General features: G+C 47.4%; 1 protein-coding gene across 2 annotated transcripts; it reads right to left on the minus strand.

Moving 5' to 3' along the window:
* Positions 1–3: 3 nt before the first annotated feature.
* On the minus strand, positions 4–22,247 carry LOC102035003 (casein kinase I). 2 transcript variants are annotated; one of them, XM_031057709.1, is made up of 11 exons: positions 22,181–22,247; positions 19,286–19,373; positions 12,460–12,570; positions 12,147–12,295; positions 11,228–11,456; positions 4,795–4,965; positions 3,148–3,296; positions 2,460–2,652; positions 2,216–2,355; positions 1,763–1,828; positions 4–1,102 (listed from the first exon to the last, which is right to left on the minus strand). In XM_031057709.1, the coding sequence occupies exons 2-10, from the start codon at positions 19,359–19,361 to the stop codon at positions 1,796–1,798; spliced, it is 1,251 nt and encodes a 416-aa protein (XP_030913569.1). In that variant the 5' UTR covers positions 19,362–19,373; positions 22,181–22,247; the 3' UTR covers positions 4–1,102; positions 1,763–1,795. The 2 variants fall into 2 exon arrangements, with proteins under 2 accessions (XP_030913569.1, XP_005421901.1); XM_005421844.2 differs by lacking the exon at positions 4–1,102 and adding an exon at positions 1,172–1,229 and having other exon boundaries at positions 22,181–22,245.
* Between the last annotated feature and the right edge of the window lie 570 nt (positions 22,248–22,817).

Below are 22,817 nucleotides of genomic sequence, written 5' to 3' on the forward strand. Positions count from 1 at the left end.
ACCCTAAAGTGACAGTGTGTCTGCTACAGGCCATAGGTCGCAGTGGTGATCATTGTGTTTCAAAGCCCCAAGCGCCACAAAGCAGCTTGAGTATTCCTAAATTATATTAAAAAACAACTAAAGTGGGGGGGGGAAAGGGGGGGGAGACGGGTGGGAGAGGGCAGGAGGGGATTGTGCATGTATTGGTGGATCTTACTTGGGGTTGCATGAGGAGAGAGCAAGAACCATCGCTCTGAAAGAACTCCAAACTCCAGTTTCTGTGCGCCCCTCTCTTCTCCTCAAGTCCCACACTCTCTCCGCAGGAATTAAAACAAGTTTTAATTAAAAAATAAAAATAGAAAAACACGCACAGCCAGACGAAAAAAAACAAAAGACCCCACTGCAGGGATGAGAAGTATATTTCTCCCTGTATGTCAGCTCCAACAATCCCATCCTCCATGGGACCAGGTGCCTCTCCAAAGAGATCCCTTGGTGTGTCAGGACCACTTGGATCAGGGAAGGCTGGCACTTCTCCCAACAGCCAAAAAAGAAACCGCAGAGAAGCCACCCAAGGGAAGGAAGCCCGAGTCAATGATTAGGCTGTTGCCACAATTCCCCCTCACAGCTTAAAATGTGTTTAATGCTTGAGAAAATAAATTCTGTTATAATAATAAAAATCAGACTTCTACCATCAAGTGTGGCTGGAATCTGATTCCCTCCTGGCCCACAAGACTCCTGAAAAGAACAAAACAAAAAAGACCAAAAAAATACCTCACCCACCCACCACCAACCCCTGCCCTCAGAAAAAAAGGAGAGCAAAGTTTAAATTTATATGGCTAGAAACCATATGATTTGAAAACAATATTAAAAAGAAAAATCAAAGCAGGAGAGGATGGCCATGAAGATGGAAAAAAAAAAAAAGAGAGAGAGAAATCAAAACCAGGAGCAGAGAGTCAGGAGAGGGAACTGAGGGTAGCCAGTGGGGGCAGCGGGATGGGGCTGGGAGCAGCACAGGTGTTCCCACGCGGCTCCCACGTCGTCGCAGCTCCTCGGAGGCGCTCACGCCAGGGACAGGCGGCCCTCTGGAAACGGCTCACACCAGCGCGGGGGCACAGCTCCACTCCTCATCGTTGGCAAAAAGAAATTCTGTTGGGTTTTTTCGTTTGGTTTTTTTTTTGTCTTTTTTTTTTTAAGGTTTTTGTTTGTTTTTTGGGTTTTTAGTTTTTTAAAAGAAAAATACAGTGAAGACACTAAAAAGAGAATTCAAAAGAGAGAAAAAGGCAAGAGATGTTAGGAGTAAAAGCTCTTCCCAGCACTTCCATTGCCAGCTGGGGTGTAACAAATCAAATCAGCCCTTTCTTCTACACTCTGCCTCCCCTCAGAGTTACCTTGCCCAGCTACTGTCGTTTCCTCTACAAGAGGCACTCAGTTGCTGTACAAAGTCTTGCACACTTGATTACCTGCTCAGCACCCTCCACCCCAACACTGTCACACTGCCAGAAAAGCATTCATGAAGAACTAACGAAATGGCTCCCCAGCCCAGCACCTTTTCCACCCTTCCTATCCTCTTAGAGAACTGGAAGCTACCTTTACACTTAAGACAATCTGTTCCCTCAAAGTTTTGGCAGCCAACCTTATTCTTCCCTCTGAAGCAAAAAGACATCTCAAAGTAAGGCAAAAGGAAAGGAAATATACCAATCCCCCACAACAATATAAAGTCTTAAGGCTTTTTTTTCCCAGCAATTCCCTCCTCAGGGGTTCCCAAGCATGAGTACAGGCTCACCTAAGCAAACACTGGTCCAGTGGCAATTGCTCCTCACTTCCCAAGGTGATCAAATGGCACACTTGTCTACAAAAGAAAAGGAAGAGTTGCTAAGGGCTGGAGAGGAAAAATAAAGCAAAAAAGGCACCAAAACAGAGAGGCTGCATGTTTCTCTCAGAACACCCTCCCTCTCAAGAGTTTACTGCTTTGCTTCTCCAAACCACTGTGGTCTGGAAGACAGCAAGATGAAGGTCTACTCCAAGCAAAGCAGAGAGCTAAAATGGCAGTACTCAGCACGGCCTCCAGAAAATACATAACAGAAGAGCAAGGGTGTAACTTGGTACCACTCCCCTCACCACACCAGAAGCTCCCAGCTCATGTCAGCTCCAGCAAATCAGGCAAAAACTCCTCTGGGGCCTGTAGACCTTCTGGGACATCCAGGCCAAGGCCAGGAACACTGCAGCAGGAACTCACCTGTGATGCTGAAATCCGTGACACTTCTTGCCGCCCTGTGAGGTCAGATGAGGAGACGTTGGCAGGAGCTCCTCGGTGTAACCTCATGCTGACCTTCCGCTCCCTGTCCACTCTTGAGATTGCTCTGGGGGACGTGTTGCCTGTTGGGGCAGAGAAATGTCGAGACAAGAATATCAGTCAATAGCTTTGGTTCCCAGCCAACAACAGGGGTGGCACCCTCCCCCAGCTCTCCCACCCCCCTCACCGGACTGCTGGATTCGGGAGGTGGGGGTGGAGGCCATGGGCTCGGTGACATTGCGGAGACGGTTGGCAGTGGCTCCGGCAGGTGGGCCAGGGGGCAGCGCTCGTGTGGCTGACCCTCGGAGCTGCCCCATCCTCTCCTCCCGCTCGTGCTCTCGCCGCTCCCGATCCATATCCTCAGGGTTCCGGGCTGCTCCCTGAGAAGAGAAACCCCCACGCCACACATGGCTGTCAGGCAGGAGAGACAGCAGCAGCCCCGGACAGAAAACACATGGTGCTCCATCATGCCAAGGAAGTGGAGCTCCATGCCCAAAACTCCCCCCACCACCTTCATTGTACCAAGAGAGGACCTCATTCTATTCCAAAACAAAACAGATAAGAAAGCATATGAACTACAGCTGTTATTGCAATCCACATCTGTATCCCAGCTACAAATACACCTCTCTCCCGAAAAATTATCCCTACCTACCTCCAGCTATAGATTTACTGACACAAGTGCTCCATCAGACACACTCACTAATACAACAGTAACTATGCCCCCAGTTAGTTATACACCAAACAACTCTGCCTCGTCCCTTTGCTCAGGCTGTTCACCAGGGCTAAGCACAGACAGCAGGCAGCTTCCAACCCTCCTCCCCCATCTCCATGATACAAATTAATCCTGGTCCAGCCCTTTTGCCAAACACACTCACAAATTTAAGCATGTTCCAGTCAAAGACGTAGTCATAGGAGAAGCCTTGGCGGTGGAAGAGGTTGCGGAAGAGCTGCCGCAGGTACGAGTAGTCAGGTTTATCATCAAACCTCAGCGAACGGCAGAAGTTGAGGTATGTCGAGAACTCAGCTGGAGAGAGCAGAGAACAGCTGATGGCTGGGGTTTGCCATCCAACCTCCCTGCTCCCACCATGGAGCCACTGCACCCCTTTGGCAGCGGCTTGCTGGACCAGGACAGCACAAACACAGAGCTGAGCTGTGTAACACAGACTGAGCCTGCTGGTGGCACTGTCTTGGCCACCAAAAGGACCCCATCTCTCTTTTTACCAGAGAAAATGTTATGCATCTCTGTCTGTCGGCTTCTCCAAGCAAGACCTAGCAAGTCACAGTGCCTGCTGAAGGACACCAGGAATGCAGGCTTAAAGAAGAGCTGGAGATGAGTTTTGGGAAGTTCAACTCTGAACAGAAGTCCTCCTAGCTCAGTAGCCTGTTGTAAACAGTGGTCAGAAGTAGATGAGAGGAGAAAGAGTGGGGCAGACACATCTGACACTTCCACTGACATTAGCCCATCACCTACTTTCAGCTCCAGGAACTTCCTGATCTGGATGTAGTTCCTAACTCTTTAGTAATTCTCACACGATCTCTCCTCCTCATACTTGTCCCGTCTCTCCTCCAACTCCTGTAAGATTTAAGTATCCACAACATCTTCTGGGAAGGATTTCCACAGGTCTCCACACTGGCTGTGTGAAGAACCACATCCTTTTGTTTTAAAGCTGGCAGAAACCAGCACTGTTTCTCTTCCAGTACAAAAACTGGGGCTACCAAATAATCAGCTCCCATCCAAACTTCTGCAGGCATAGCCAGAGAGTAGACTTCTATCATCTCTCTATTCACCTCTTTTTCCAGGAGACTCATTACTTGGGCAGAAATCAACTCACCTCTGGGCACGCTTTTGGCCCTTTCCTCAGTTATACCATATCCTTTGTGAAACAGTGGGATGGACCAGACCTATGCAGTGCATGCAAGGAGCAAGTGCACCATGGGTTTATGCACACTGTTTGGGATCCTTTCCTAGTAATTCCTAATGCTCCCTTTCCTCAGCAGCCACCGAGCACAAAACTGATGTTTTCACAGAACAGCTCATTGGTGAGTGGCACTGGTCAGCCAGAGCCTACTATTGTGCATGTGACCCAAGGACCAAGAATTCTCTCTGTTCTCACATACATTACTCCATGTTTACCTACAAATAACTGCATTTGCCACTTTACAGCCTAGTTATTCCTGGGACTCCCCATTAAACAGTAAAAATTCATCATCAGCAGCATATGTGCTCAGCTTAATGCCCACCCTCCTCCTTTAAAATGCTCACCGGGTCCTGAAGATCCCCCCTCTCAGCACTCCCATGCCCTTACTAATGTAAGGTTTGACTGTCCACAAAAACACACTTCCCCACTTCTGAACCCGAACTGTACCACAACCACTCTCTTATCCTTCTCATTGCCCGTGTCAGCAGCACATCCTGGTCTGGGGTATTGGCACTGCCCTTTCGGATTCAGGATTCCAGGGCGTTTCAGCAGGTGAACAAGCTAAGCAGCAGACAAGACAGCCATCAAGATGAGAGTACTTACAAGGGTACCCTTTGCAGAGCACCTCGATGGGCGTTGACATCTTTTTCTCGCTGATCCTCTCGTACTTTTGGCGCTTGGTGGCAGCCTTGAGGCCCTGCCAGGGCAGCGAGCCCAGGTTGAAATACATGAGAACATAACCCAGGCTCTCCAGGTCATCACGGCGACTTTGTTCTGTGAGAAGTTACAAAGGGGCAAGGAGTGAGCAGCAAACCAAACTGCTTTGGCAATCACATAGCTCTGGAGGTGAACACTGAATTAATGGAACAACCAACTCTCTTACTTTTCTGGTAGATTTCTATAGATAGTCAAACTTGTAGAAGACATTCCATAGCAAATTCCTGCGATGATGGTCATACTACAAGAGTTAAGTGCTCCTCTCCCCATACAGCCCAACCCACTTCATAACTAATGACTCTGACTAGCTCCTCACTTGGACAAGCCCTAATTCACACAAGAATTTTACATCTCAAGAACTGCTGCAGCAACCCTGCCTACTCTGCTCTTCCCAGTCCCAGAGGAAGGGCACCTACACTTCCCCACCCAGAATGATTCTTCAGTCCAGGGATTAGTCATGACAGAGGTAGTCACAGATAGACAAAGCTAACAGAGGTAAGTCCAACACACCCCTTTCAAACACATCTTCTTATTAAACTGCTGATAGTCTTCAAGCAGGGCAGAAACAAGGAACTAGGGACCCCTTCTTGTAGTAAACAACTTTGTTGATAGTAGAAGCCTAACATGTAATGTGCAAAGATGTCTTTCCAGCTTGGTGACATTTTTCAAGCTGTAGAGGAAAGGGGCACACTTTGAAGAAAAAATTCCCCTCCAAATGAGGAATGACTGTGTAACTGGCATCACTACCAACTCTACTTAGACCAAGGGTTGCCCTTAAGATGCCATTGGAAGGATGCATCTTTAGATGCTTACTTATAAAACAAAAGAAACTCACCAAAAAACCCCAACATTTCACACTGACCTTGTTCTCTGGAATAGCCAAGCCATTTTAAAGTTTAAAGCTAGTTCAAGAAGGATTTGATGCAGAATCTGAACAACTGCAAATATTGCCCGGTTAACTTCTCCCAACTCCTCCAACATTGCTTGCAAATTCATCTATAAATCTTGCCAAGATTGTCTTGTTCTTGTTTCCCTCCCAAATAAAATAAACACTTTGGAGAAAGTACTTTACATCTCCAGAAAAACAACTGACACAGATAACAAGCAGGCAAAATATGGCTTAAGGGAGAGCACAGGGATAGAGGAAAGACTAAAGAGCTCCATCTATTAGATTAATTTACTACAGCACATTTTGCTGGATTCAGTGCCACATCCTGGAAGATATTGCAGATTATATACTAGTCTGTGAGCTGTCGGTATCAGATACATGCTACCACCTGCCCCATTCAAAGGCCAGTGGATCACTACAGCTATCCCTTTTTTCTGTTAGCTGAGCTGAATCATGACAAAAGAGTAGCTGTAGCAGGTCACAGATACACATATCCTCATGTAACAACACAAGCTGTGGGTCACAAGGCTCCTTCTTCCTTGTGAATCTCTCTCACAACCTCCAAGTTGTTTTGAGAACTCAGGGCTTGGCAAGTTAAAACTGTTCAGGGGGAAAATAAGTACTGTGGTTGCAGAAGGACAGGAGGTCTCATCACTCCATAAATGATAGGAGAGATCATTTGGGTCAAAGCACATGAAACACCACAAAAATGCCACATTCCAAGATGGTAGAGGAGAAATCAGCCCTGCAGATTCCCAAAGTGTCTTACTTTAAGCATGCAGAAATTACAGCATTTTTTGACCTCACTAACTTACTGTCTCAAGTTGCCCACTTTAAAGGGGCTAATACTTCTTAATCTTATCAGGCTACTGCCAAAGATAATTACATGACTGTCTGGGAGATACTTAGATGCTATGACAGGAACAGAGAAAAGAAACCCAGTTTTGCATTTAGCCTAAGGTTGGGATACGTGTACTCTCAGAGGGCTGCGATTACTCACCATGCATATCAAATAAACAAAACTAAACAATATTGGCTAATGACCTACATCCTTAGACAGGAGGCCTGTGGAAATGGAGTCAGAACACACACCCAGGGCTTGAAAGCACAGGAGACACGGATAACCTCAGTCCTGCAGTCTTGCCAGCCCTTGACTTATCCGCGCTGTAGCTTTATTACCTCTAGCTGTGGCTTCTTGACTAGAGCGTGGTGGTTCCCCTTAGAGGAGTAGCGAAAGGCAGGGCAGGAACCAGAGAAACCTACTGAACAAGCAAATCAGCCTTTCAGGAATAAATCAGGATGTCGCCTCCAAAATCCTGCTTGAGCTCCAAACTGCTTAGGGCAGGCTGAATAACACACCTCCACTTGTGTGAAGCACAGCACTTTTGAGCACAGCCACCAAGGCCATCCAGAACGGGATACATTCTGGAAACATATGCCTGGTTACAGTCCTAGCACTTTAGGGAAGGCCAGAATTAGAGACTTGAGAATAGGGTCAGTGCATGAGCCCTCACTGAAGGCACTGAGAGGGGTTAAAAACCAAATTGGGAAGCTAACTAGTATCCATTAGGTGTAGGCAAACACACCTTAACTGCGTCTTAACACAGCAATATGATCAAGGAAAAACAACTGCAAGCACAACACCTAATTATTAAAATGCCGAATGATAAGCGTTTGACTGCCCTGCACTCCCGATGTTTAGCACCTCACGTACGTGAGGTCACTGCAGCCCACTCAAACAATTTCAGTGAGACTCACACCCCTGATGAGCCTCAAGTGCCAACAGGAGGGGTCACAGCTGGGCAGCTATCTCAAAACATTGTAGCAGTCTGTTTCCTGTAACTCTATGTGCCAGATCCTGAATTAAACCTAGGAGGAGGGTAAAGGACAACAGTTCCTACTTCCCGTTTCTTTGTTTCATCTTCAGTTAGTATTACACACCTCCCAAAGTTTAATCACTTTTTTTGCAGGGTCAGGATACTAGATAACATTAAACAGCAAAGAGTTAGAAATAAAACTTTACACACCAAGGAAACATTATTTAGTGTTACTACTTCCACTTTTAGAAACCTGACAATCAGCGACTAATTCTCGCAGCATCTCTGGTCAGCAGGAGAAAAGTAAGATCTCACTTTTGAGCTTGAAAAGACAAAGAAAAATACAAGTGACGTGAATGCATCTGCTGAGCAAGTCAGTCCAGAAGCAGGATTATAGTCATGACCTGTGATACCACACCATACTTCCTCTTTCCATTTTATCTCAGCTCTCCTACAATGGGGTTTGTTTTTTTTTTAAACCAAGTTTATGAAAAATGTCTTTTCCTTAAGACACTCATCCTTTCCTCCCTCCTTCCCAAAAGCCCTTCCAATAGAAAACACAGGGTCGCCTTCCCACACAACCCAGCATGACCTCCCAAACCCAACCCACAGTTCCCTCCCACCCCCAGCGAGGCTCCCAGCCAGCCCACACCTTCACTCCCTTCCCAAAGCAGGGTCCTCAGAAGCCAAGTCAGGGGTGAGTGGCGGGACAGGACAAGACATGCTTGGGCAAAGACTGAAGACTGAGGACTGGTTGCCTCGGACACAAAGCTCATGACAAAACATTTCTTTGCAGCCTAAACTGTCTCCTGGTCCCCCTGTCCAAGGAGTGTTTTCCTCCACTCTGATCCTACTGAAGTGATGCTGCTCCCATGCAGAACTCCCTAGAAATCAGCTGTCTTCCCTGGAGCCAGCCCAGCTGCAGGCAGGCTTAACCAAGCAATGTTTTCCTGATTACATACTCAGATCTGATCTTGCACACGCTGGACTAGAGTTCCCCTTTCTCTCCCCACTGCATGGCAACAGCCTTTAAAAACACTCAAGAGTCTGGAATGGGTGACAGAGGGCAGGATGAGCAGGAGGCCTTATGATCTGCACAGCCTACACCAATACCATCTAGGACATTCATCTGGGAAGACACTGCCCCCCACCCCTCTGTCACCCAGACAGAGACCATCAGACTTCTCCCAAGACTGTCTCATGGGCACCCCGGGCATCTATTTCAGACATTACAGGCTACAGTGGGTGCAAGGGACTCTCATCCCTAGAGCATGTGAAAATTGACTGGAATGCGTGAACTGAAGCCTGCACAGTCCAATGACTCCCCCAATGGCAAGTCTCCAGCTGTGGAACCCTCCCCAGTTTTGCCTCCTACTTTTTTCCCCAGTCACCAGGAAAAGAATGTGTTTCCTCCAGACATCGGAATGCCCAACCCTTAGCTTGCAAATTCAAATAAAGGCATTTATTCATTTGCTATTCCTGTCACACAAATACCCCGGCACCTGGTTCCTTCTCTCTCCCTAGACCACATTAACGTTAACATTAAGACAGAGAATTTACTCTCTGAAAAGTCAAAAAATTCTGAGTGATGGTTCTCATGGCAATGCTGCTAACTCATAAGTATCTCTGTCATATACCCTGTGGCAAGGTCTTGAGAAACAGGAACTCCAGCTGAAACCCAAACACCCCCACCCCCTTTCCTCCAGGCAAGTCATGTAACCTTTATGCCGTTCAGGGCAACTATCGGCAACGTGGAGATAATACACCCGAGACCTGTTGCGCAGAGTAACTCACACCCAGACTCTCCCCAATCAAAGGGCACGGAGAGAGCGGCGGCTGCACTCAGACCCGTGGCATATGCAATTTGCCCTTGGATTACTGTTTAGACATTGTTTGCTCATCCTGACACACAAGCCAAGCACCAGTAGTAAAGGGCTAAGCTGGGGTGGAATGAATAATGAAGTCGTTCAAAAGCCACAAGCAGACATTTAGCTTCTCGTGATCAGTTCAGGCAGAGCAGGCACACACAAAAGAATCGACAGACATAGTAGTGAGAATTATTTTGTGCATGTCTCCTTGTGGAAGTTACCATGGCTGTGGAAATCTTGACTGAGAATTCAACAGAGAGTCAGTTATATATATGCAGGTCAAGCCAAAATACAGAAGGCCAACTCAGAAAGCTCTACGAGAACTATTTTTATAACATGGAAGAGGTCAGGAGATTACAGCCCACTCTCAATACACAACACTCCCCATTTTGATATAAATAAAGCATTCTCCATCTAAAATTATATAGTATTAAGCAAGGAAGACGGTGGGAAAAACTGCTTTATTTTCTGCAGGCCAAGTATTGACTTCAGATATCTGAGAAATATCTGCAAGAGGGGAGAATTCAGGAAGAATGAGGACATGAAATTCTGTGAAAGCTGTTAGTTTAAAAGGTTTGAGTGCCTTGCTCTGATTTTCAAATTCCCAGGTTGGCTTATACACTTGAGAAGAAGGGCCTCCCAGAGATATAAACAATCTGCAAGCACAGCAGATACTTCCCTGCGTCCAAGAGGCAAGACAACTTTGGTGTTTCTGTTCCTTAAGAGTTGCCAGCCAATAGCAGAACCAAGTCAGCCTGTTCCAAATGGACCCTACAGTAACTAAGGAAGCCTCACACTGTGAACAAAGTTTAGCTTAAATTTAGCAGAGAAAGGAGGTCAAATGCTGGAATGAAGGTTTTGGGCAGAGAATAGAAGAGAAAACTGCAAGAGGTTTTCAAATATGGTCCTCAGAGCCACCAGGGGCTGACTCCCAGGACAAGAGTTTGGGTAACTTCAGGAGGTTTAAGTTGGTGGGTACTAACCTGCACAAGGCCTTTACAAAACCTGGGATGATGGTCATCACCAGTGTAAGACCTGGCTGAACACTCAGCACTCTTTTCCAGCCTAGTTTCATCCCTTCAGTACTAACCACACACATTAAGGGCAGAACCCTACTTCCCTGAAGTTGCCTCACTGGGTTAGTGCAGTTCACAGACACGCATATATTCTGAAGGCCTGTGACAGCCAAGCCTCAATCACAGAACAGAGGTGTTCAGGCAGCTGGAAGCCTCCCCTCATTTCAGCTTCTTGTGTATTTCCAGCACATCCCCATCCTCAGTGGTGGGTAACACCATATTGCAGTGAGCCTCTATCTTCCAGCTCTGACAGCTACAGAACAATCACTAATGAAGGCACTCAGGAGTCAAAAAGACAGGTTTCAACTGCACATATTCCTAAAGGCTCAGTGCTTGTGAATGTCTCCTTTACACATCTAATCAGCCTGCAAAAATTGTGCAAAGGCAGATTTAGTAGGAGCAGAGTCAGGGAGGTCACAGCCTTGATGCTCAACAGGGCCCTCTGCACTGAGCAGTGCACAAACACAGATCAGGAGATGATTTCTGTCTTCAGGAACTCAGAGTGCCACCACAGCAGCAAAAGTAACACAGGTGAACCTTTTAAGTTATTTGCCCACCATCTCAAGGCAGGTCAGCAGCGGAGTCAGGCAAAGAACCCAACCCCTCCTTCTGGGGATATGCAACCTCCCCTGGAAAGCCCCAGCGAGAGGCAGCAGCAAGCAGGCTCACCAATTCCCAGGTGGGTGTTGATAGAGGCATAACGGGCTGTGCCAGTCAGGTTCTTGTTTTCCCGATAAGGGATGTGCTGGTGGGTCCGGGCGTCCCGGTACTTCTTGGCCAAACCAAAATCAATGATGTATACTAGGTTGCCCTTTTTGCCAAGGCCCATAAGGAAGTTGTCTGGCTTCACATCCCGATGGATGAAGTTCTTGGAATGAATGTACTCAATACGGCTGATCTGGAGGAGGCATAGATAAATAAATAAACAGTGAGACAAGTAAGAAACAAACCTATTTTAACTGCGTCTGTTAAAAATAGTACCCTGTCCAAGACACTGGCCCGTCAGAGCAAGAAAAGGACACTTTGCATTGAGTATCAGTGATGACAGCCAAGGAAATGACACCCTCTGGATGCTGCAGGATCTGGAGATAGAATTTAACCCTGCACACCAGCTCAGTCCTCACTCTGGGAAGGTCATCATTAACATCACAAGGAAAGATGGGAAGCAAGTCTACAGGGACTAAAATGTTGAGCTTCAGCATTGACAGCTCTAACTTTTGAACTTAGCTGGGCCAGGAACAGAACGGGTCTGTCCAGAAGAGTTAAGGGTCTTGAACCCAGGGCATGAGCAGTGGAATTAACATGGGTGCCAATAATTCATCAGGCAGGCAAAGGTATCTATGTGTGCAACACTAACACGAGGCGAGCAGCAAGCAAAGGAAGGAGGGATGGAGATAAGGAAATGCCACCAGTGCCTAAGTTCCAGGCCCCCAACTTCATCAAGAAATAGAAAGCTGGCAGCCACTTGTGCTAAATGAAGAAAGCCTCAGATACAGCAGTTCTCAAGCAGAGGGGATGGGAAGGGAGTGTGTGGGGGGAAAAGGCATGGAAAAGGAGAGTAGGCACAAATGCTTCAGAGGAAACTTACCATCTGGTCTGCCAGCAGCAGAACTGTCTTGAGACTAAATTTGCGGGAACAGAAGTTGAAGAGATCTTCCAGGCTGGGCCCCAAGAGTTCCATCACCATCACATTGTAGTCCCCCTCTGCTCCACACCACTTAATGGAGGGGATACCCACTGGGGAAAGAAAAAGATTTAGCCCAGGGAACAGAGAGAATAGATGTTGAACCCCCTGCTGAGAAGATCATGTGTAACACCAAATCATTTCTTTTCTAAAGCCCTCCAGAATAATTTCCTTCTCCAACCACTCCCCCAGCCCCATCCTTTCCTTCCCATCTCACCTCCTCCCTGCATCATCTTGTAGAACTTGCTTTCAATGTGGAGCTGGGGATGCTTGGTTTTGACACATTCCAGTTTGATGGCCACCTCTTCACCAGTTGCAATATTGGCTCCTGCATAGGAATGAGAGTGAAATGAAGATTGCACAAGCGTCTACTGAAGTTAAACACTTTTAACAAGGCCCGTAAAGATGCCAAGGCCTTAAGATTTGCCCTGAAATTTATTCTCTATGACAGAAATGAGATTCAGTCACTTCAACTTCATACGGTTTCCAGCACTGCCATTTGTAAATGCAACCCAGAGAGAGGCACATGAATAGGAAACCTGGTCTGATCCTGAAGTCAGTCTAGAACAACAATCCTACACGTGAACTGCCTTGTTATCTCAAAAAGTGACTGACTTTGGGAGGTCAATCTGCACATATCAACAGTACCTAAACCGAGTGGAAATTGTAGCTCCCTCTGATCATAAACCTAGCCCCTGGACCCAAGCAGCCCTCAGGCAGTGATATGGAGTATCTCTTCCCCAGAAAAATTACTGGTTACCCCAGTTACATCATTTCAACACAGCCAATTAGTTCAGGAGGAGACATTACTAACATGCCAGCTCTCTCTGTTTTCTCCACAGCACTGACCTGCTCAATACAGACAATTTCTAAATCCCCCGCTTCTCCCTCTCCTGAGGGTTTTAGTAATACCTTTATCTTTTGCCGACACAGAAACATTTGCTATATCACAAATTAGAAGCATGAAAAAATAAGCGAATCCGGTCCTGAATTAAGGTGGCTGGACACCTTTGTTGAAGGCATTGCTAGATACTTTGCAACGACACTAAACCACCACCCCACACACTTCTCTCTGAAAACAACTGAGCTGCCAGCTGCAAAAGCCAGCACTGTGGTCCCAAAGTGCACTGTCAAAGAAGGAACAGGCTGCTCCTTTTCTTGTACTAGCTGAAAAGATTCCAGATGTTTCACATCATCCTAAAATGGAAAGAGGGAATATCTGTACATGGGTCACGGGAATGACACTCAAGACTTGCTTTTCTCCTCCCCCGCCATGCCCGCTTCACACACTCTGACAAGCCCTTCCTCATATCTGAGCTATCAGAAATTGCACTTAAACACAAATCAGAGAGCAGCCCTCATCACTAGCAGCTTATGAACACTGCCATAAAATAAACTTCTCCAGAACATGCATGCCAAACATGAGCTGGAGTCAAAGGTGATGTTTTCCAGATATCACATAGCTAGTTTTGGTAGGTCTGGCTAATTTGTGCCTCCTGAACTCTGTGATAAGACTTTGAGAGTCCACAAGGACAAGCTGCAGATAAATCTCTTCATTTATCCTCTTTCACACGCCGCCTACACAGCCAGGGACCAAAGAAAAGAAGGAAATGTTCACACAACTGGATTGCTTCTCCCCACGGATCCAAAAGAGATCCATCTCCAATTGAAGAGTTCTGGCTTGTACACAAAGTTAGCCAAGAGCTGCCTGCTAGCAAAAACACATGATCTAGATGCTGCAGTGCTGGGTTGAGACAGACAAGCTGCTAGGAATTTATAAGAGAGCAACAAAAACGATTGGGGCCTAGAGGGATTGATTTACTAAGGAAGATTAAAAGAGCTAAATATGTAACATAGACAGAGATACAACTAAGAAGGGTGGGGAGGAAGAATGGGACATGACAACAGTCTACAAATATTTGAAGGCTGTAAACACTAAGGAGGGAGAGGAATTATTTAGGGTGCTCTGAGGGAGGGGAAGGAGGAGCAATGGGATTAATTTAATACAGATTTTAAAGCAGGATCCAGGAGAAGGGAAAGGGGAAAAGCCATCCTGAGAGGTAGAAACATTTGTCCAATGCTTACTTTTGAAAAGATGCTGGCATTTTCCACTTAAAAAGTGGCAGCCAGAAAAACAAGTCCATACATTCCCTTCACTCCACCAGATGGCCCTTCTTAAAAGCACCAGGCAGGTGCAAGTAGGAAAAGAGTAAGAAAAGGGACTAGTATCCTTCCACCTTTCAAATTAGTGTTCAACCACCGGCCCTCATCCAGCATGGAAACACCCAGGACATGCAAAAAACATAAGAGCACTTCCTTGCCTTGTCTCCTTCCCCTGCCTTTGTGAAGACTTTCCTCCAAATCCTCTGAAGCAGCTCCCTTGTCTGCTCCCCAGGGAGAATTTTTCCCTCTCCCAAGACATTTTCTGACACACAAGCAATGATGAGTCTCTCTGACTTTTTGCAGCATTAGCATTTTGAATGAACCTGATTCCCAAAACATTAACGATGGAAACATGAATGAGTTTTCATCTCCACATTACCCTGGGTGTTCAGAAACATGGAGATGCATCCATGACTGGGCTGTCTGCAGGTAGGGAGTGTTATCTGTGGGTACATAGAGCTGGAAAAGGGGAAGCAGGGGTAGGCATCAAGACTCAGATTCCTCAAAATGTGATGATGCAATTCAGATGCTCAGATGGCCTTCAGCCCCACCTTCCTCATAGCCCAAACACAGCTGTTACTTAGAGAGAGAAGAAACAACCTGTGGCCTAGAAGAGCACAAGTAGAGGATGGTTTGGGTTGGAAGGGACCTTAAAGATCACCTAGTTCCAACGCCCCTGCCATGAGGGACACCTTTCACTAGACCAGACTGCTCAGAGCCCCATCCAACCTGGCCTTGAACACTTCTAGGGATGGGGCATCCAGAACTTCTCTGGGGTGCCTTTTCCAGTCTCTCATCACCCTCATAGCAAAGAATTTCTTCTTAATATCTTATCTAAACCTTTTTCAGTTTAAATTCATTCCCCTTGTCCTACCATTATGTGCCCTTGCAAAAAGTCTCTCCCAGTCTTTCTTGTAGGCTTCCTTCAGGGAGGGAAGGCTGGAACTAGGTCACCCCAAAGCCTTCTCTTCTCCAAGGCTGAACAATCTCAATTCTCTCAGACTTTCCTCACAATAGAGGTGCTTCATCCCTCTAATCATTATTGTGGTCCTTCTCTGGACCAATCTGACCTATTCTTTGCTCAGGGGGTCACTGTCTGAACTCTTTAGGCTTGTTCCCTCTCCAAACCTCATCATATCTACAAGTTGCTCCCTGTACCATTTCTTGGCTAGAGATCTAGCGAGATCGAGACCACCACTAGCAAGAAGGGAATTTAAGGGCAGGAGTCTTTCTGATCCTTTGTTCCATGCTTCGACCACCATCTTTTTTAAAGCTACAAGTACAAAAGCAACAGTTCTGTGCTCTCTTTACAGACTGGAAAGCACCGTGTTTCAGACAAATGCAGCAGAGTCTGCTAGCTTCAGCCACACAGAGACTGACTGTAGGATGGGGGATAATTCCTAACATCCTCCCCCAGTCTCGCTCCGCTGTGGGGGCTGCACAAATTCAACTCATTCATCACAAGCTCTTTGAAACGGGGCCCCGGGGACAGGGGATGTCACCGGCTGAACAGGATCTTTTCAGAGTGGAATCCTGACTGCATGTCTGATACAATAAACACCGCCCTCCCGGAGCATCGGGGGCAACAGGCAGAGGCCCCACACTCCCCACCGCCTGTGCCTCTCTCCGCAGCCTGCCGAGGGAAGAATGGAGGGCTGGGAACAGATGGATGAAGGCAGATAGGGCGAGAGAGAGTTAACAAGCCAGGAAACAAAGGGAAGGCACTCCCCTCCCAGCAAGGGAGGAGCCTGCCACCAGGAACTGTCCCCAGCCAGCTCAGGTCCCAGCATGCTTTGTCTGCCCAGCTCCTCTCCACCACCAGTGTGCATCCCGGCCAAACGATTCCTACTCGTCCAGCAACCCTGCCCTGCCTCTTGGCCAGCACCTCTGACAAAGCACCTCCCCCTCCAGCGGCCCAAAGGTCTCGGTAATTCCTCTGCAAACTGGGTTTTGCCCTTCTGAACGAGCATTTCTAGAGATAAATGGGCTAGCCAAGGCCCATGGGCAGCCTGATCTCATTTCCCACCCTCTCAAACCAATGCGGGGAGAATATTCCACCTAGCACACCTACCCCTCAAAGTAGGGCATGGAAGGAATGTGCTTCAAGACCCAGCTAAGGATTAACACAGTCCATCCTTTGTGTCTACCCATGTAAAAATCCAAGTTTCCTTCTGACAGACAAAAAACCTAAAACAAACCCCAAAGAGGACAGCACTCAGCACCCACTGGTTACAGAGCAGGCGAAGGTAGTAACACCCCGAAAGAGAGAAGCTGAGGATAAACCATACAGCCCCTGCTAATCCTCAGAGACAGACAAGCCCTGCAGTGTGTCCACACCATTATCAAAGGAGAGAGCTGTGAGGTGGACCTGGTGCAGGAGAGAAGTCCTGGTGAATGAGTCCTTCTGTCTGCAGAGCAGGCCGTGAGAGCACAGCACGAGCATCAGCGTCCTCCAGACGCACCACCACAGACTACATGCCCAATCCCTCCAGGCTGGGGAGTCACCCAGGCTCCATGAAGTCTCACTATCACTGCTTCAAAACATGCTGGCTTGCACCTCAAGGAACATCACAAGGGCTTTGATATTGCATTCAAGTAACTTGGTTGAATCCTGCCCTGCTCACCACACTGGGGCACTGGGCTTCCTGTGTTTGGTGACAGGCAAGGGCAGGCACAAGCCCCTCACCAGGGGCTATTTTCCATACCTGCTTTGCACAGGTGGATGACCTGTTACATGGTACAGAGCAAGACAGGATCAGGCCTTTCTGTTCAGTACCTCCTTTCTCTCCCCACATGTACCCCAAATGTTTAGCAAGATCCTGACAATTTACACTGTCCTAGAGAGGGTCTGGAATGCTACAAGCCCTAGCATATGTGGAAAATGCTGTGTCTGAGCTATCACCCCTGAATCCTAGCACCTGGGAGTTAAAAGCACCATCACCCAAGACACTAACTGGTTGGAGGGCCACAGAGGAGCGGCATACAGGAACAGGCTGCAGTAAAGGCAGCACACGGTGCAACTGGGATCCCAGATCCATTATTTATCATCTTTGTTCATGTTCTGGATAAAGGTGGCAACAAAGCCTGTTACTGATGATTCCCACAGGACACTTAATCAAGAGGGGCTGCCAACACCAATCAAGAGAGAATAATAAAGCAAGAGGGAACTGGAGATAAAAACCAGAGGTTGAAAATAGACGGTGATTTACAATCACAGGAAAATGTAATCTGAACTAGAGGTATTCAACGAAAGGGATTTGGGGAGGGATGGGAAGATGTTGGAGATCCTAGAAGAGCTCTCCTACGATACAGCTGACAGTGCATTAAGGCCAATTCTGAAACCTGATAGTGCTGGTGATGGGGAAAGCCAAGGAGACCCAAAGCAGCCTATGTAGAGGCATCACATTACAGATCACTCGAGGGTAGTCCTCCACTGCCAGGCACTGGAAATGCCACACCTCAAAAGCAGTGTTGGCTCCAAGCTGCCCAGCAGATGAAGAAACTAGGAAAAATTGAAGGACCAGCAAAAGTGAGGAGTGGTGGATGTACTAGGAAGCAAAATACAATTCAACTGAACAAATTAACAGTCAAGGAGCACATGATGACCACCTGCAAGTACCCAAAGTGTCACAGACATTTCTTTTATGAAAAATCCTCTCTTAAGATTTTCCTGCTAGAGCTGAGAAGTTCGGCAACCAGACATAAACAATAGGCTATCTGCTGCTGTGGAATGTAACAAGTCTGCCTGGATTGGCCCAGTTTAGATGTTTAGAGTTGGTGACCAATCCAGAACTGAGATCTCTCAGACACAGTCTGAGAGAGCTAGTTTGTTATTCATTCTTTACTTTCTATTGTTAAGTAGCTAGCAGCTTCTGGAAACTTTCCCTTTCTTTTTCTTTTTAGTATAGTTATAATAGATGTATATATCATAACGCAATAAATCAAGCCTTCTGATCATAGAGCCCATCTCGTCTCTTCCTTCACCCCAAAAACCCTTGTGACAACCGTCAACACCCAAAGGGTGCAGACACCAAAGCAGAGGGCAGCCCTTCCACTGGCCTGCAGGAGCACAGCAGAACAGGCAGTGGTGAGAACCAGAGACAGGTAACACCAGCCCTCATGGAGGGATTGGGCAGGCTGCTGGGTAGGCTCGCCACTCTGGCCCCACATGGTTTGAGCCAATAAAAACATGAGCAGGCAAGCATCAGGGAATATATCTACACATCAGCACACCGGCTTGGAAGAACTTCTACCCAAGTGATCTGCTGTGGTAACAGGAAACCCAGCACCTCATGGGCTCTGTCCACTGAGCTTCCCAGCTCAGGTCATTCCAGACATTAATTCTAAATCCCATTACAGATCTAACAGATCTGAGCCCTGGAACTTCAACCAGACCAGGCTCTCTGACCTGTTTTACACCTCCTGTCTCAGACCTTTCTCTTACAGGTCCTGGACCACCTCTTCCCACTACCAGTCTTCCCAAAACTGTATTCCTTCTATCCTTGAAGGAATAGCCATGTCCTCCCTTTCCACCACATGCTCTGTGTACAGAGTTTAAACCCACACACACCCAAGCTCAAGAAAGGGAAGTGAGAACGCTGGAATAGGGTGTATGACAAATATGCCCCAAACAGTCCAAGTCTAAATCAGTCTGATCAACCCCACTGTGTCTTCAGTATGTGGTAAGGCAAAGCTGAGCTCATCCCCTTTTCTTTGCCATGAGAAGGCCAGCGGCCACTAGCAGTATTCTGTCAGTTTTTTCTCTTCTCCACCCCTTCCAACCTTACATGGTGCCCACAAATACCAACAGGCAAGAAAAACAACCCCAAAACAATGATGCAATTGAGAAAACCAACCTTGAGACAGACTCTCACACTCACCTAGGTAAATGTCTCCAAACGAACCACTGCCAATCTTTCTGCCCAGCCGATATTTGTTTCCCACTCGAAGCTCCATGGTTCAGTCGTGCTAAAAAAGAGGCACAGAAAGAGCAGTGTCAGAGCAGAAACAGGAAGTGAATCATGTAAGACTGCAGAAGAGACCTCCCCACTTCACTCAGAGGCTGAGTAGTTTTAAATCTTTAAATACTTCACTTTTTACATGGCTTCTATCACCTCCCCTCATCTCGTGAACTTTCAGGGACAACACGAGCAAGAAACACTGCAGGAACAGAACACTCTCAAGCATGTTTTTCCCACGTTCCCATTACTAGAATGAAGCATGACTGAACCTCTTCCCCACCTTTTTGCTCAGAGACTAGGAAGGGGTTCAGGAAAGCCCTTCTAAGAAGGTTTCAGTGCATAATCATGCCACACTACTGTAAAGAGGTACTGCTTCTTGTACCTTATAGTACCTGGCACTGGGACAGAAGTACCTTGTGAGACACCAGAAGTGTCAGGCATAATAAACCCTGTGAGGAGCTTCCCTTTGACCCAGCCCTACTCCAACACCTCGATGAGGATGGTGGGTAAAGCACAGGACCCAAGGGCTGTGAGGGACACACAGAGTGCCAGGAGAAAGCGACTCCTCTCCTAGGCAGGGGCCAGCACAGGGAACTGGGAGGAGACATCTCGCTGAACTGAACCCTGCCAGGCACACACCGGCTAGGAACGCCCCTTGCTCATCTCCACACGCTTCTGCTGATGCGATCACCACCTCCTTTGGTCTACCTGAGCCTCTCCAACTCTCCTGCCTACCTAGGTGTGCCAGCTGTTTGTTTTTAGCAGCTCAGGCCTTTCCTCATCCCTTTACTTGAGATGATTAGCTAACCCTTTGACCTGACATACCCCATCAACATGCCCAGACTCAGCCTACTCACCTTCCACAGAAAACCAACTAGGTGGAAGGACCACAGCCACAGTTTTATTCTCTTTGCCAACCTCAACTTCTGCTGCAAACACCTTGGCCAAACACAGCTCCAGCAGTTCCCATCTTAACAGCCTCCTTTCCCTTGCCTCTTCTATGGCCACCAAGTTATTCTAGGAACCACATCTCTTCCTGAGACAGACAACGTGTCTCCTTTTAGAGGGATTTGCCACAGTCCTAATTTATGCAATGCCACATTATTAGCGTACAAAATGCAGACACAGAGCCTGTTGGGGACAGGAAAGGTGAGGAATGATTCATGTTTTCACAAGTGGGAGCGAGGAACTTTCCCTCGCTGGAGCTTGGTGGGAAGGAAGCACCATTGAAGGAAATAAAGGAGAAATAGCCTTGTGAGGCAGAAGTATAAAAAAATAATCCCAGCCACAGGATTCTGAGCATACTATAAACCCAGAGCTGCTTCTCCTGCCCCAGGAGATGGGATTACAAAAAGAAGAATGGACGGGCTGCGGAGATGTACAGGGAAATAATCCTATCAAGGCATTCAGGGGACATTGTGAACCCTGAAAGCAGAGCTCCAGTCACCAGAAACCACACACAAAACACTCAGAGGTGGAGTCCCCTCACCTAGCATTTGCTTATGCATGTGGGTTTCTGGGCATCTGAAGTCTACAAAACCCCGTGGCTATTTCTGACTTTCTTACTACCAGGAATGTAGGCAGAGCCTTGGGAACTGAACCAGGAGGCAGGCGTACCTGGGTGAGGGCGCAGCAAACAGACATGATTTTTATCCGCTGCCTGCTGTTCTGTATAACCACATTAACATACATCTGACTTGCTGACACTCCTGCTCCAATAAACGATCAAAGGTCTGTGTCCCCGGGAACCCGCCACACCACTGTCAAGAAGACAGCTCTCGATCCTCCTTCCTTCATGGAGTGTTTACCCAGGCTGGGAACCCCAAACACCTCCACTTGAGCCCAGTTCCCAGCTGGGGCGAGCACAGCCAAGCAGAAGGCAGAGACTGGGCAAGAGGTCCCGGGGGGGTCTGCGCCGCTCTGGGAGGCAGCAGGTACTGCTCTGCAACACCACAGTCCCAAACCTAAATTCGGACCCACCCTTCTGGGACAGGCAGGAGCCAGGTTAAGAAGGGATTCTCATACAACAAGGCAGCAGCCCTTGTAGCTGATTAAGCAACAGGCTCCAAAGGGGAATCTAAAAAATGCTCCGGGGCGCGGGGGTGGAAGCGGGAAGCAGGATAATGGAGTAAAAAAAATCATGGTCTCGCACAGCTGTCATTTTGCCTTACGTCCCCCCCAACACACATACATACACAAGTGTGAGTAGAAAACCTGGGCTGAGGATAGCCAGAGAGCAAGAGCCTGGATTCCTGGTAAGAGGGCAGGACACACATGTCCCACCCCCTCAACAACTGCTCCAGGAGTTCAAACATCTATCCCATTTGCTTCTATTCCACACATGTACCCCCACCACCATCTACAGCTTCCGCCCTTTATCATCTCATCCTCAGGTCTACTGTTACAAGGAAAAAAACTGTACCCACAAAATATATATTCTTATATGTGAAATGTGTATCACCCCTCTATGTATTATTTATACATGTAATATTTAAAAAGCCATCCCTCCTTCCCACCTCCCCTCTACAGCCTTAACCCCCCCAGCCCTGCCACCCTTCCTGCACTCTACAGCCAAGGCAGCATTCCCAGGGGCTGCAGGGCAATCATTTAGTTAAACCATTTAGTTTTCCATAAGGGATTAACACACATACAACCTCAGAGCGAGAGTGTGCTCTGCATGAGCGTTTGCATACGTGAATATCCAATACTACACAGCCTCAAAAAAATAATAATACTATCCAGCCGCCAGTGCTGCTTCCCCACACACACCATTTTGCACCAGCCCCTTTTATATAATATAAAATACCCACGTACAGGCACAAAGGCCATTATATAAACACACGATAAGAGTTGATATCACATTGCTGTGCCAGCAACGATGGCGACCAACGATGCATCGGTGGGGGGAGGTGGGGAGGAACCATCGAGAGGGGCTGGGGGACAGGAGGGACACCTCTGTCCCACCCGAGGGGGTCGCGAATGAGGAGATGCCCTGTCTAGCAAAAGCCATACAAAACCAAACGCTCGGCTCCATAATGGAGGCTGCCGATCCCAGCACTGCTCCGGCTTTCAGTGGAAGTGTAGGGAGTGGGGGCTGCTTTACCCATAGACCATTAAGGTTTACACGGCTTTTTTTTTTTTTTGGGGGGGGGGGTTGTTGTTTGAAGGGGAAAAAGCATAGGCTAGGAAAACAGTAATTTGAACTGGCTTAAAAATGTGAAGGAAAAAAGAGAAAAAAATACATTTTGATTGAAATGCAAAACACCAATCCCCTCCAGACCCTTAGACACTTACAGAAAGGAGACCAGCAGATAAGATGGGGGGATAAAAGAAACCCCAAGCACAGAGCATTTGAACTACATTTGAGGAAGAAATAGCCACAACAGGGAAACAGGAAAGGGGGGACACACACCATAAAATATAATAATAAATGTGTCCCTTCCAACCCCAC

The sequence above is a fragment of the Geospiza fortis genome, unplaced genomic scaffold (genome assembly GCF_000277835.1).
Source record: "Geospiza fortis unplaced genomic scaffold, GeoFor_1.0 scaffold173, whole genome shotgun sequence".
In the NCBI taxonomy this organism is placed as follows: domain Eukaryota; kingdom Metazoa; phylum Chordata; class Aves; order Passeriformes; family Thraupidae; genus Geospiza; species Geospiza fortis.